The following is a 14,893-nucleotide window of genomic DNA, read 5'->3' on the forward strand; positions in this document are numbered from 1 at the left end:
TGACATCCTGATACGTAGCAAGAAAACTATGGCACCTAATATTCCAGTTGGCCTCCTTGTGGTACCTGCTTCCTCTACGGACTTCTGTATTGCTTCTGCCAGTTCTTGGTCAGCAATCTCCTCTGGTCGCACATCCTCCCGCCCTGCCCCATAAGCCAGCCTTGCGCACTCTGGGAGCTCCCCCTCCGGGAGGAAAGTTGTCTGAGAGCCAGTTGTGCCAATCACCAGTACGTTCTTCTTGAGATCAATGGAACACTGTGAGAGAACATCAAGATAATCATGGCCCACATAAGAACCAYGTGATTCCAGGAGAAAAAGGAAAAACCAGACAGGTTAAACAATTTCCAATAGAAACAGCTCGCAGATACTAAACAAAGGTGGGCTGAGAGCTTCAGCTATAAAGCAAGGGCCCCTTCATTTGTAACAAATCATTCTGTCTCAAAGCTCTGAGCATCTCTGTTCAGAGTGAAAATTACGGGAGCAGCCAGACACCATACAGATAGCCATGATGTTTGTCACATAAGTACTTCTTCCACAACTGGTTGGAAGATAATCCACTATTATCACTCTCCAGAAAAATCTTATGAAATTCACAGGAATAGCATGTGTCACATTTAGTGATTGACATGGAAGAGTCAGTAACTGCTTCAAAACAGCTTGCGTTACCTGATGCCTCTTAAGCATATCCAGTCCCAGAAGCATGTCCATGGGCTGCTCTTCAAGGATTGAGAAGGAACATGCCAGGAAATCCCCTTCAATCTGAACCTGAGCTGGAATGCAAGGAAGATAAGTTACTACCTCACAAGCTAACAGCATAGGGGCTCTACCTTCTGTTCTTTGATCCTCTGGGAAAACCCTGCACAAGCCTGCTGAGTAAATCTGAAACCAGAGCTCCGATGTGCTGCTTTGGTCTCAGGAAGTTGAGCTCTGTGCAAGCCCCAACAACTGAGGCATGTGTTGGTCTCAGATAGTTAATTATTTTAAAAGCTGACCTGCTGTACAGCCTTCAGTAATGCTTATCTAACCCTCTGAGCTAGAGCCAAAGTAGTGGTACAGCTCAGTAGAGCACAACTCTAAGCAGTAATAACAGTGAAGAGAATTCATTTTTCAGACAATAAGGACAATCTTCTGTCATCCAGAAAACCTGCATAAGAACACAGACAGCATTCTCCTCCCAGAGGAATATGAAACACTCATCTGTACTGGAACTCTTCCTGAGCAACACATACTGCTGAGCAGTCACACACCAAATAGGAAAGATCCTGCTATTTCACCTTAACTCCACTTTCGCATAGAGTAAACATCTGTCTACAGTAGCTGAAAACCTCCCTCAACTAAAGCATTAAGATAATTCCACTAGGAAAACCACTAAACAGGACAGAAGCCAGATTATTGTGTCCAAGTCAAATGAACATATTGCTGATGCACTTTTATTTTACTCAGTGGGARCTTCTAACATTTACAGCATTAAATTAGATGCAGTCAGACTGCCACTAAAGCTGCCCAAAGAAAAAGAATGCCTGTACTTACCTAAATGCACTCTGCCAATGATTTTCTGTGTCCCTACACCTTTAGCAATGCCAGCCCACCGCCGATCTACCAGCCTCATTATGTTGCACCTTTCAGCACAAGATTGGCTCATAATGGTCATCTGGGCACCTACCAGCAATGGAATTAAGAGTTAAATCCTGATGGGTCATCCCAAATTAAAATTCTATCCTGAAAGGGACAAAAAAATCCTGCATTCAGCAGCCAGAAAGCTGTACAACCTGCATCAGGGAAATCCCCCTGCTTTTAATTTACTCTGTGTGTATACCCAGAGATAAGCACAGACAGTACATACTGCTATCAAGCTGAAATAACCCTGAGTACTTTCTCTTTAAAGGTCTGGATGGGAAGTACAGCATTAAAGGCAAGCAAAATTCCTCTCACCTGAAAATTGAAGTAAGGCACACAGGCACACTTTTGGAAGTGACCTTTCTAGCACTGCAACTATCAGTTACTAGAAATTCCCACCAAAGCCTTGATCCCAGGTATTCAATCACTCATTCGCAGTGCTTCCCAAAGTATCTCAACAGTTTGCTATGTTTGCCTTACACACCACCGAGTGCTCTCAAATTTTAATTAGATGAAAAAAAAATCTTTTAACATCATGCTTCACTATGGAAAGTGAATATTTCAGGGAAAACCTCTGGAGTGTTTACTGTCTCCATCAATAAGCTAAAGGAAGGTATGGAGCAAGAGATTAAAATGTTGGAAATTCACCTGAGTCAACAAAGGCTTTTACTGGATGTCCATTGACTTTGCAGTTAATATACAGCATTACCACCTGGCCAAAACTCTCAGGCGCCTCTTCCATTGCTATTGTCATATTTTCTTCAATATTCTGTTGCCTAAATTTAAGTGGAAAATAAATGAAAAAGATCAGACCTTCTTTCAGCAAAACCAGTAATTTTGTTAGCATCCTTCTGACTTGCAAACAGATCTGGTAATCCCACCCGCTACAGTTTAGCGAGTTACAAACAGCTTGTTTAACCCACAAAGACTACGTCATTAGCTAAACAGAGCCTTAACAGAGGAACTGCTAGCAATGATCTTGTCTGAAGCCAGAGATACCAAGTTACTTCCCAGGAGGAACRAAGACCATTCCTTCCAAAATCTTGTGTAACTCATGCTACAGCATTTAGCACCTGAGACACCTGCACCTCACAAACTTCTGCTTGCAACACATCCCTGTCATCACAGAATTAACTAGAACTTGTGGGTGAAAAACTGCATATTTATTAGTCACTCTAAAATAAAGCACAGAGTGCACATGATGAAGATGTTGCCAGTAGCTACAACACCGGAATCCCACACAGCAGCTGAACATTAAAATCTTCCAACATTTCGCTGGTATCTTGCCTTTTGCAAGCATGGGAATGGAAGGAGATTAGCAAATCTGCAGAGAACACCACCATGATCAAGTCCTTGCTGCAAATTCAAGTCTCCAGAAGAAACACTCAAGAACCCTGTTACAGTTTAAGTAAGGTATACTACAGTGGTGAATCTTCAGTTTCAGCCTTCTTGTTAAAACCATTACCCTCTATTTCCCTCCTTGCTTGACATTCCTTCCACCTAAAATACACTTAAAGGAGAGAAACACAGCTTGAAAAATACGATGCTTGCAGTAGGTTTCAGGCAGACAGCATCTAGTTAGGGAAGGCATGTCAAGTGATCAGAAAAAATAAGGTAGAGTATGAAATTTGGGGACTGTTAGATACCCAAACTGTCCTCTAACAGCTGCACAACCTTGGGCACATTATTTTCATCCCTCCCAATTCGCCTTCATCTATGGAGCAAGGAAATTGCTCCTGCACCTCAGAACAATGCTTTGCTATCTCTGAATAGCAATGCAGAAAAATATAATGGATAAACGCTAAGCATTTATCCTGTAGCAACACCTTGCCAGTCATAATGCAAGAACTTGCTTTCTTATCACAAATGAATTTTGGTCATGACCAGCTATAAGCCTGTATATTATGACAGGCATTTTTATATCAGAAAAAACACCAGCCATGTTCTGACTCAGGATTTATCAGTCAATTTAAGAAATCAAGGCTTGGCCCAATGCAATTACATTCAGAAGACAGAAAGGGGAAGCAAATGTTGATGAGCAGAACATCAGTTCTATAGAATGACTCTTTTGACAGCAGTGAGGTTCAGAGTCTGGAATTAGCCAGAGATAACAAATAAAACCCAAAACAGTTAACAATGAGGGATACCAAATCCTGAAGGCAGCTGGGAGAAAGGATATCACATTTTGGGGCAGAGAACTCAGGTTAGAGACCAGCAAGGGTCCAGCTGCCAGCTTTAAGAGATGTCCAAGGCACCTAAACACTATCTCTCAAGATCTTTGCTAAGAGCTTTCCATCAGTTCTCTTCATTGATTTCAGTGTCACCTAGTTTAGACAGCTTTGAGGCTGACTCTCACAGGCAGTGGTGCTACAGCTCAAGCGCTGTGCTCAGCTGGATTTATCTACAAGGATGGGGTGTGCCTATAGGTCCCCAGTTCCCAAACTTTCCACAGGCAAAGGTAGCTCAGAACATCTCCCCACAAGCAAATTTCTGTCTTAAGGCAGGATCTACTATCTAAATGCATTCYGTGTGTCCTCCAAGGAAAAAGCACCAGGCTGGATCAAAGCACCCTGTGAAACGAATTCCCAGAAGACCTCCAGAGCCTGTGTGACTTGGGCTTGCTACCTTATGTCTTCTTCTATCTTCGCCTGTGCCTCAAGATCAAAAGGGTCAGCTGAATAGAGTCGAATCCTCTCTTGCTCCCGCCGGGCTCGGTCCTGCTGTTGCTCCACCAACACCYTGGTGAACTTCTCTGCAGTAACAAAGAGATACGGAAATGCTTTTTACTGGAAGTTACTCTTACAAATCAACTTCTGGCACAGCGAGTTTTTTTTTTTTAATGCCAGCATGCATTTAGTAGAACAAGTAGCACAATCACAAAAGGCTTCATCTGAAGACAGTATGGATGGACCTCAAAGGACTGGTCACAAACTTGGGAACCTGCTAAGAGGAAAAACAACTGGATGGAATGATTTATCCTTGTGCCTGATACCCAAACACAGCAATGTTGTCACTGCAGTCAGTGAATTTCCTCACATGTAYGCTTTTTTGTATGAAAGAAAATTTGAAAGCATCAAGAAGACAGTATTTACGAAGAGTTGCTATTAAAACTGCAATTCGTCATTCTACTGCAGGCACGAATTGCCTCCACAATACTTGGAAAGAACATCTGCAAAAACAGCAGATAAATTATATGCACAGCAGAAATTTGGAATGTAAAATTTGAACACAAGCTTCTAGTTTGAATTGTACACGAGTATTTTGAAAAGTCTTCTGACCACCTTTTTCACTGAGGAGAAAAACAACAGGCATAGTAACAGTAATACTTTGCGTTTTCTCATTTGCTGATACCAAAGCATTTTGCAAATGCAGCAATCATTATATCCCTTTATGAAGGAGCAAAGGTATCTTGGTTAACGGTGTCAGCAGCACAGTCATCGACAGAATTGAAATTTCTTAACTCTCAGTAAAATGGCCCATCTACAAGAACTGATGGCAAAAATACATCACATTTTACACTCAGCAACCCCTGCAAAATAACCGCCTGTAGATTCAGCAAAGAGTAGAACCAACATTATTAGACATAAGATGAACAACAAAACTTACTTTAAACCCAACAGCATCAGCCAAGACACAGATACTACAACCCCTAAACCTGAATGCCTACCACTGTAAACAAGAGAAGCTAGCAAGGACACTTGCTTCAGGAAGTCTGGCTACACTTTCTAAGGACACAGCTTTTTAGATCCTCTTTTTCAGGAGACCTATGGCTATTTTTTACTGCTTGAAYGTGATCACACACATTCACAGAAACATTTGACTATAAATTAAGTTCTGTAAACAYAAGAGGCTGAGCTTTTGCATCGAGTAATGCAGTTCCCACAAAGTAGCTTTCAGACTCAAAATTTGTTATGTGCTCAAGGCAGCATTGCGTGTATTTTGATTTTTTTTTAATTAGGTTTCTGTATAGCAGGTAGCTTCTAATGTGCTTGCAAGGTATGCAGCACAATCATATGGCAAGTATCTATGCATATATTTAGATATTAGAGCAAGAGTGGACCTGGATTTGTGCCCAAATACCAATAGTAACACTACAAAGCAATGACACCTCAGCCAGATAAAACTGCTTTCTCCTAACATTCCACTGCAGCAATCTGAGACTAAAAAAATGCACACCTGAATCAAAGTTTAACATGCATAACACGCAATAAAGATTAGCAGACAAGCCAGTTCTGGGTATCTTGGGCTTAACCTCTTATTTCCTGTGCCAACACCAGCACATTCTTCTCAAGGTGAAGGGAAGAACATCTCTTCCGCACTACAGACACAGCACTCCAGAGGTGTGAAGAAGCATTAGAGAGCAAAAGACATTTAACTCTATAGGTACGAGCTCAAGTCAGAGAATAATAATAATAAAAAAAGCAACAGACCAACCACATCCATGCAAAGTCCCTTCTAGCTTCCTTTAACTAAGGGAGAAATCATTAGGATGTAACTTCAAAAGTGGGGGGAAAAAAAAAGGAGAGAAAGGTCTCCCACTACAAACTCCTCCTCTTCCTTCATTTCCCAAGACTCAGCAGATTTATTTCCTAACTGAATCCCTTCCAAAAGTTGACAAACACATCTTTTCATGACTGAAACCACTCAGTTTTCATTCTAAAAAGAACACTATCAAAGTTTCATCAGATGAGGAACAAGGCACCAAGATCAGCTACTTGCCTGCACAGAAAGTGAAGGACACCATACTATAATTTCACTGTGTCATGTAATGTGCCCAAAAATATATAAACGCTTTCAAGGTTAACTTGTCACAAGTTTGCACTAGTATTTGTCTTGGAAAAGCTCCTTAAAGAAACCATTTACTTCGTCCCCAAGCCATCCAGCAATGGGACAGACACTCGCTCTCCCTTTGTGCTGTTTGCAGCTGGTTTTATAGCATCTTGCTTTCTATGGAAGTCTGAGTGGATTCTGGGATGGAGCAAGTGCAACACCTCTACTGAGAGCCGGCGCAGTCAGAGAGTCTTAGCCTAAAAAGCAAGCTGACCCACTCTTGTTCACAGAAATTCAATGCATTTGTGCATTTGATCTTTCGTAGCAAGGGACAGAGRATATTCAAAAAGCCAAGTGGGAGAAACAGGCAGAGCTGTGGCTGGAACTGCTCTCGTTTGAGGGTAGAGGGACTCTGCCTTCAGTACTCCCAGCTAGTACCTTTTATCAGCATTATCGGTGCATTGGCAGTGAACAGCCCAGCCAGCTAAACACTTACGACTGCCTTTTATTGGAATGGAGCTCAAACAGATTTAAACCCAGCCCCTGCAGATAAAAAAAATAAATAAATAAATAACCCCCCCCCCCCAACAACTTACCAAGGTCTCCGCTCAGGAGCGCCTCTGCTAGAGGCGGATTGCGTTCCTTCAGCAGGGACAGCTCATGTGGATTTGCAAGCAACATTTCCCGTAGTAATGCTGGATTGTCCAAACCCTGAGGGAAGGAAGATGCATCAGAAGGCGACGGGCGAAGATGCTGTGCTGGTGGACGACGCTGCTGAGTGGATGTCCCAGGAACTGCAATGCTGCTGAAGTCTATCCTAGGCAGACCTTGAGGGAAAAGAGGTCAGTTGTTCATATTTGCAACTCTGCTTGAAAGAAGCACTGGAGAAAAAACATGGAAAGGATGAGTTGGGCATAATGCTACAGTATTTGAACAGGTCTTTAAGTAGCAATCCATGTCAGAAGGCTCTACTAACGCACTGCCACATACTCGTGTTATATAAGTATGTGCTAGCATTCCTAACCTAATAACTGGTCTATTCTTCCGTCTGCCCCCCCCCCTTTTTTTTTCCCAGCCATGCACTTAATCACAGACTGGTTATTTCCAGCTTCACAAATGGAAATACCACATAGAAGGATCACTAGGCTAAACCAGTGTCTCTATGGCACTTTCGAGTCTCTCAGATAAAAAGATTAAAGAGTTAAGACTAACATTTTTGCAAACCTGCATTGCAGGTACCAAGCCTCCAGCTAAGGCAGGAGGATTAGRACCTCAACTACTGTTCTCAAGCCCTTCCTACAGCCAGCAGTCACTGCTGCTTTTCAAGGGACACTTTTATGATGAGGATTTGCTAGAAAATACAGCAGAAGGCAACACAAAGATAGGAGTAGGGCTCCACTCATACATTATGGATTTAGAGGAGCCTGGCTTGTATGCATCATTGCATAACTGGGTTTGTTAAGATCCAGCTTCTCTGGGTATGCAATACAGGTGCAAAACACACATTGCAACAGCCTTTTAATGTTCCTGAGCTGCACGGAGCACATATTATTGCATCATTATGTGGAATGGGAAGGAAATCAGCAGTCTTAGGAAAATCCATGTGCCTTTACAAAGGCTGCTTTTCTGAACAAGTTATTTCCATTGCTTTCCCTACCTTTCCTCAGAAGAAAAGTGAAATGCATTATTCTTTTTTTTAGAATGAAAAGCCCATTAAATAGCAAGCCCTCCAACTAAATTTAAAAACAACATCCCCTGCCTCATTCCTAACCACCCCCATTCCCAAGTGTTTTGCCTAGGGAGGTATTAGAGGAGACTACCAAGAGGCAGAGTTCACATTTGACAAACGCTCATGCCTTTGGAGTCTAAGAGCAGAAATTGACATAAATTCCCTCTCACCTGGAAAATGAATTGGAGGCCTTGGCTCTACATTCTCTTTCTGTCGCAGAATCACCACATCCCCATCTTTCAAGCCATAGGAGGCCAAAGATCTGTTGTTATCAGTTAGAGGTYGCTCTGCATAGACAATCTGTTCATAGAGAGAATGCAATGAAAAACAGCACACAGATTGGCAAGTCTTATGTCAGGCTCAGACAGGCCTGGCCAATGCAGCTCTACCTCAGAGAAAGAAAGATCTCAACACTTAAGTTGTTGGACAACCACACAACTAGTCTTACAAAATCCAATAATAGTTTTTCAAAACTCAGCAACTTTGAGAAGAGATGATCTCTTAATTAGAGACCAAGATCTTTAAAGAAAAGAATGCCTTGYATCAAGTGTACCTGCCACATGTTTCTAGTCAATCAGATCTCTACAATTGCTCAAGTCATGGCTGTTTCCCAAAGTGGTATCCCCCTAAATAAGCAGCTATTGACTAAGGAGTCAACTGCAGACAGGGAAGTAGTGCTGATCAGGGAAGAAATTGGACTAGATCATCTGCAGATCAACGATCTCCACCTTTACACAGAACTTGGCTCCCTAGAACAACCAGTTTTACAAGGAACTCAGCGTTTTGCTCAGCAATTTCTGTTTTTAGTGATGTAACTCCATCCAGACTCAAACCCTGCAAGGTACCACTCCTGAAGCTTTCTGCAATCAGCCCATTAAATGGAATTAATTTCTTATGACCATAAAACACAAAGCAACTTCATTTTGTTATGACAATCTAGCTCAAAAAAAAAACAAGTTTAACAAGGGGTACAGAGATTAAACTGTTAAAGTGTATTGAAATAAAAATAATCAATCATCTTGGGAATATCTCTGTTAGTATCAGTTCTGTAATACCTACAGATGCCCTAAATTACTTCTGTTTCCCTTGAAATGTCAACAGGCAATTACTGCAGATGAATATCATCACGAGGATTACTGTGTTTCATCCAATACATGAACCGGGAGATTCTGAGCTTCTGGTCCCCCCAAAAAACAATTTCAATTTAGCTRAAACATAATCCACAAAAATAAAAGATACTCTTTAAAAGAAAGGCGTCTCCTGCTAAATATAGGTCTTGAGTATCCCAGAAGCAGTATCTGTTGAGCATTAAGATTTCTATGCCTTTAATCAAAGCACAATGGGACTGGGCAGATGAGTGCAACAGCCTCCTACTCCTTGTAGAAGCCCAAAGCAAAAAGCATTGGAGATCTCAGCCTACCTCTCTTGGGCATGTGATCAAATTTCGTATTTACCACATAGTTCAGCAAGACTGTATCTCTGGTCTGGAAAAGGCCAGTACAGGAACAACAGGTTTGCTGCAGGTTGAGACCAGCATGTATGGACAAAGCAGCGTGGGAGAAGCCTTTACGGTACTTGCTTGGATGGGCTGTGACTCTACCTGATGCTATCGTGAGGAGCTACGGCCTAGAGAGGATCCAAAACACAAACAGTGATCACCTTCCTCACAAGGCAGTTAAGACTCACTGCTTTACTCCCGCAACTTAGAAATATCATAGAGAACCCACCAATTCATCCTAATAACAGAAGTCCATTATAAGTGATAGTTTCAAATAAAGAAAAGATAGACAATACAAAAACAACAAGCTTGCATGTGTCATAGCAATGAACAGAATCATCTGAACTATAGGGAAACCAACACAATTAGAAACAAAAGTGAGATTTCTGCCTTCTCATTAAACACACAGCATCAACTGGCATTGTGCTAGACTGGATTGTGGATCTCTTTCTGAGCCAAAACAGGTCCACTTTCAAGGTACATCAAGGCATAGAGTCTCTATATGGATGGAGTACTGGTTTGTAAGACATTACTGGCATTATTAAGGTTAGCTTGTGATGGGAGGAGTTCCAGTGCATCCTCTCACATTGCTAAGTGTACCTTGCTCTGTTTTACTCAGCCACACCAGTAACCACAGAGAAAGCAAGCTTGTTACAAGTCTGAGCTGCATGCACAAATCTTAAATGACATTTTCTCTAGGCAGATGCTCCGGAAGACACAAGTTAATCGGTTTAAGTGGGATTTTACCTCTGTCATCTTGCTGGAATTGGATTTATGAACATTCTGCTGTAACACCTTGGACAATGAATTAAGCTGTGCTGCTAATGGATGTAGAGTGCTGGGTGCTTAATACACTCTTGACCCATTCCACTTTGCTGTTAAAACATGCTAATTTAATTTTGCTGCACCTTGATTATCTGGTTTGTAGCACATTTTAAAAAGTAAGCTTGTAAGCCAGCCAGATATTAGATGTGAGCTTTTCTGGAGGTAATCAGCACCTGCTTTCTTGCCTGGATATGACAAGCTGATTAGATTTGGCACAATGTCAAAGGGTAGAGCCTCTTCACGGAACTAGGAATCCCAATCAAGAAACCGGCTGCCATTAAAATTAAGTTCAAACAGCAGGAATATCCCTCTTCTAAACAAAACAAAAAGAAAATCCCACACCCCAAAGACTTCAACCCTAACAAGCATACAGACAGACTCCCAAACTGTCACTCCACACTAGTGGAGTGGTGTCTCACTTCAGTTGTATCTCAGTGAGTCTCTTATCCCCAAGAATTACTCTTGCCCTGAACAATAATACGTGCTCCTCCTCCTCCTCCTCCTCCTCAACTTGTGTTGTTGAGATACCTTGAGGGTCCTTGTCATCTCTGAAGGCCACTTCCAATTCATTTGCATGTGCTGTAACCCACCAGAGATCTTGCTCAAGGCTGGGGTTTGGGACATYTCACTATTTACAAGAGGCTGATTGGCATAAAATCAATCCAAATGCAGAACCAGTTAAATCTTCCTGTTCAGTTTCTAATCAGTTTCTGGCTCCAAATTGTCTCTAACCTGGGATATAAATGATTCCTGAAGTAGCATGTTGTATAAATCCTGAGCAACRCAAGAACTAGAAGTGAGTGCAGCTCTCCTGGCAGATTACAGATGAGGGTCACAGGCTCCACCACATTGCAATTAAACTCTTTAGCCCCAGCCCTTCAGCCGGCAGCTGGCCTTGGCTAAGACAGCCTGGCAGCGCACAGCCAAGGTTAGGAGATGCAAATTGTGCAAAGAAAAAAGCAACATCCCCCCACCCAACAAACACATACACTACTGCACTGCAAGAACACAGAAAAGCTCCCGCAGCAAGCTCTGCCGAGATCCTCCCTGTCCTCTTTCCAGGAAGAGGCGTGCGCACACGTCCTAGAAGCATTAAGAAAACCACAGTGCCARCGTAATGGAGAGCTGAATGGATTTCCCCTTCTCTTCTCACGCTCTCTGCTCTCACCAACTCCACCCAGCTCCAGCTCCCCTTATCACCAGACACCACTGCTTGTGTTATCCCACACCACCCCTTCTGATCCCCCGCGTCTTGTGGCCTCAGCCATCTCTTTTAAACCTCTACACAACACCTTTGCTGCCAAGTGTTTCAGTTCTCACCTCAAACTGCAGCACCATGAATTAATTTCACAGAAGGGCAGAGAATAAGATACCACATAAAGTGCCCAGCTGTGTGAGCAGTTACCTGCAACAGTGCTTTATTCCACCCTGCATGATCCTTACTTTTAAATGTGTCTTCTCTTTTTGACAGGAACCAAACACTACACCTTCAAAGTAAGGTGCTTCTTGGGTATTGAAGAAAAAAATTGCAGTAAGTATAAAGTTTGGTAAATATAATACAAGGACCTAACCAAGTTACCTATTCTTGGAGTATGGTTTAAACAAGCAAAATCCTTCTACACAACAAGCTGCACCACTGATAGCCTTTATTTTTATAAGTTTCTTTCTACTGAAGGTGATAAAAACACTTTACAAAGCCCATTGGGTAGAAACAGTAGGTAAAGGAGCAATAAATGTGGTTAGAAAAGGTCAAAAAAAGAAAATAGAAGACACATGAATGAGAGATGGGTAAACAGAAAAAAAGCAGAGGTGCTACAGAAAAGTCAATCTGTAGTCAATATAATCACAAAACTCTGTAGCAGTTTAATTGCAGCAGAGCAAAAACTCAAAAGGAAGAGAACTCACACAAATAAGCAAGAAAGTATATGACCCCTCATTATCCTAAAATAGATTTAGAGCTGTCAGGTTACAATGATGCAAGAGGCTAGAGGGACAGAGCTGAAAAACAAGGTGTTTACGCTCCAAGCATCTTGAGAGGTTCAAGCTGCCAGCTACAAGTGCTCACGCATTCCCCCATGTAGAGGCCATCCCTGTACCTGGGGATGGGAGCAACTGGGAATTTCTGTGCCTTCACGAGTCATGGTACAGATGTCCAGTACAGACATCAAGAACTTGCTGTAGCATAGCAGACAGGAACCTTTATAACATATTTATTCTCTTTCTACCTGCTGAGAGAAAGATCAAGAGGCTTTCCTAGAGCAAAAGCTGCATACCCTTGACTTCCTGTTCTTACTTTGGAGACCAGTCAGTCAATCATTTCATTTTCTGATGGCCTGGATTAAATATTATAAAATTCTGCATTAACATTGTCAGTATCCACTTCCTCAGGAACTTCTCCAAGCTCTCCCAACACAAGTCATTACCACCTGCAACTGCTCCTGGCGTGYGTGAAATGAAGGCGCCAATCCAATTCTCAACAAATATCCACACCTAAAGCATTTTGGGCTCTGAACTGGAAGAGGATTGCACCTCTTACCCCAGTTGCCAGGGATATAAAATAAATGATTCACTGAAGAGGAGTTGAAGCAAAACCATGAGGCAACCTAAGGAAGAAGCTGGTACATGGGTAAAGTGTTCAGAATCTGCTCTACAAAGGAGCAGGTATCAGCCGCAGGGGCAAGCAATTCAGTTTTCATCAACGACTAATATTCATCTGACTGGAAAAAAAAATGTATTAATAGAGACTTGGAAAGGGCTCATAAAACAAAACCAACAGCCACAAAACTTCATGARCTTTGACAGGTGAATCAAGCAGCTAGCAGCTGGAGCTCCAAGAGGAGACAGAGCTGACATCATTCTGTCTTACAATGTGTCACCAGCTACTACATGGACAGAAATCACAAGAAAACCAGGACCAAATCCAAACAGTGAGTAAACTTGTCCTGGACAGATAACAACTACCTCCAAACCCACGCTGCAGTCTGTTGTTGTGTTTTGGCAAGCCTTTTGCAGCTCATTACAACAAAGCCCTAAGTTCGGACTGGATGGAGATCTTTGCCATGGGGAAACCATGCAGACACGCCATTTCATCCTCTGGCTCCTCTCACACCTGTCCAAAAAAGTGCAAAAGCCTCACTGTGCCTCCCCACTAGACTGGGGCAGTGTCAGGAACTCGCTACATTAAAACTCTTTCCTTAAAAGGCTGCCTTGTTTGCTTGGCACTAAGGAGACTGCAGCTGAGAGTTGGACCCACCTTCCCAGCAAAAAGCTCCAGAGAAGCTCTCCACTTTCAAAGCTGCAGGGCCATTCCTCTTGCTTCAAAATCTTTCCCATTTACACATCAAATTCCCAGTCTCCAGGGACTCACTAAATACAGCACTTTTGTCACTTTCACCTTTAGCTGGCATGGGGAAAGACTTTGTCTTTCCTGGTGGCACACTGGATAGATGTTGTAAAAACTTCTACCCAGAGAAGACTGCCAAAAAACTGAGTAGTTGGGGGAGCCAAAGTCYGCTCCCAAAGGGAAGAAAAGGATCTTGGTGCATCTTTGACCAGTTCCAGAGCTGCTCTGTAAGCGAAGAGAACCATTTCTCTGCATGCAAGTAAAGGTGGAAGTTTCTYACAGTACAGAAAAGGCCGGAGGCTCCCGAGAAGGAAACACCTTGCTTTCTGCTAGCAGAAAAAGCAAACTCCGGAACAGGGCAGAGAGGCTGATAGCTGGTTAGTACCTTGGGGRTAGCTGGAGGCTCAGACAAGGTATAAAAGGAGTCCCAAAAACAACAGCCTGAGGCAGATGACATGTGCCTGCCCCTCATATCTCCACCTGCCTCCCAGGCACCAGGGAAAAGGGGAGGCACATGCCAGCCCCAAGGGGACACGGAGGGGTTGGAGAGGTCACCACGGGGCAGGAGCAGGAAGGGGAGAAGTYGCACAGGCGGCAGCAGGGTGACAGGGACCCCCGGCTCCCCACAACCGGGAAAAGAGGCAACAACCCTCCCTCGGAGGAAAGGGGGGCACCTCCCGTCCGGGAAAATGGGGCAGTGGTGGGGGCACCCTGGAGAGTAGGAAAAAGGGGATGGGTGCCCTCCCCCAAGGACCCCGCATCCCACTAAGGGGAGGAGGGCACCGCATCCCCCTCCCCGGGGCGGGACTCCCCACACCCCGGTGGTGCCACGGAGTTCGCCCCCACCCCATTCCCAGTAGAACTGGGGCTCAGCGGCTCCCAGGAAACGGGGCACACGGCACCCCCCGCCCCCGGGGAAATGGCGGGCTCGGCACCCCCCGCCCCCGCCGGTGCCGGGCGGCGGCGCTGACCTGGCTCTCGGCCGCCGGGATGCCGGACTCCAGCTCGCAGAGCGCGCGGAAGTTCTGCAGCTCGAAGTCGGCGTCCACCTGGAGGGAGAAGGTGAGCTCGCTGCGGTCGCGGCGCAGGCAAAACACGGTGAGGAGCATGG

At 43.7% G+C, this 14,893-nt stretch overlaps 1 protein-coding gene and 1 long non-coding RNA gene across 3 annotated transcripts in view; one reads left to right on the plus strand and one right to left on the minus strand.

The window, feature by feature from the left end:
* Window positions 1–13,639, plus strand: part of LOC146589207 (uncharacterized) — a 30,758-nt gene extending 17,119 nt beyond the window's left edge. The window contains exons 3-4 of the long non-coding RNA XR_014897235.1: window positions 11,911–11,970; window positions 12,828–13,639. This is a non-coding gene — a long non-coding RNA (uncharacterized LOC146589207). The remainder of the gene's footprint in view (window positions 1–11,910; window positions 11,971–12,827) is intronic.
* DDI2 (DDI proteasomal shuttling factor 2) overlaps window positions 1–14,891 on the minus strand; it is a 28,086-nt gene extending 13,195 nt beyond the window's left edge. For both annotated transcript variants that reach the window (XM_085316688.1, XM_085316689.1), the window contains exons 1-8: window positions 14,754–14,891; window positions 8,287–8,416; window positions 6,984–7,214; window positions 4,243–4,369; window positions 2,266–2,393; window positions 1,531–1,659; window positions 667–770; window positions 66–255 (exon numbers count right to left, since the gene is read on the minus strand). In XM_085316688.1, the coding sequence (XP_085172814.1) occupies window positions 66–255; window positions 667–770; window positions 1,531–1,659; window positions 2,266–2,393; window positions 4,243–4,369; window positions 6,984–7,214; window positions 8,287–8,416; window positions 14,754–14,891 (1,177 nt within the window). The remainder of the gene's footprint in view (window positions 1–65; window positions 256–666; window positions 771–1,530; window positions 1,660–2,265; window positions 2,394–4,242; window positions 4,370–6,983; window positions 7,215–8,286; window positions 8,417–14,753) is intronic.
* Window positions 14,892–14,893: the final 2 nt, after the last annotated feature.

This window comes from Rhea americana, unplaced genomic scaffold (genome assembly GCF_003343005.1).
Source record: "Rhea americana isolate MKP2758 unplaced genomic scaffold, rheAme1 scaffold_478, whole genome shotgun sequence".
Taxonomy (NCBI): Eukaryota; Metazoa; Chordata; class Aves; order Rheiformes; family Rheidae; genus Rhea; species Rhea americana.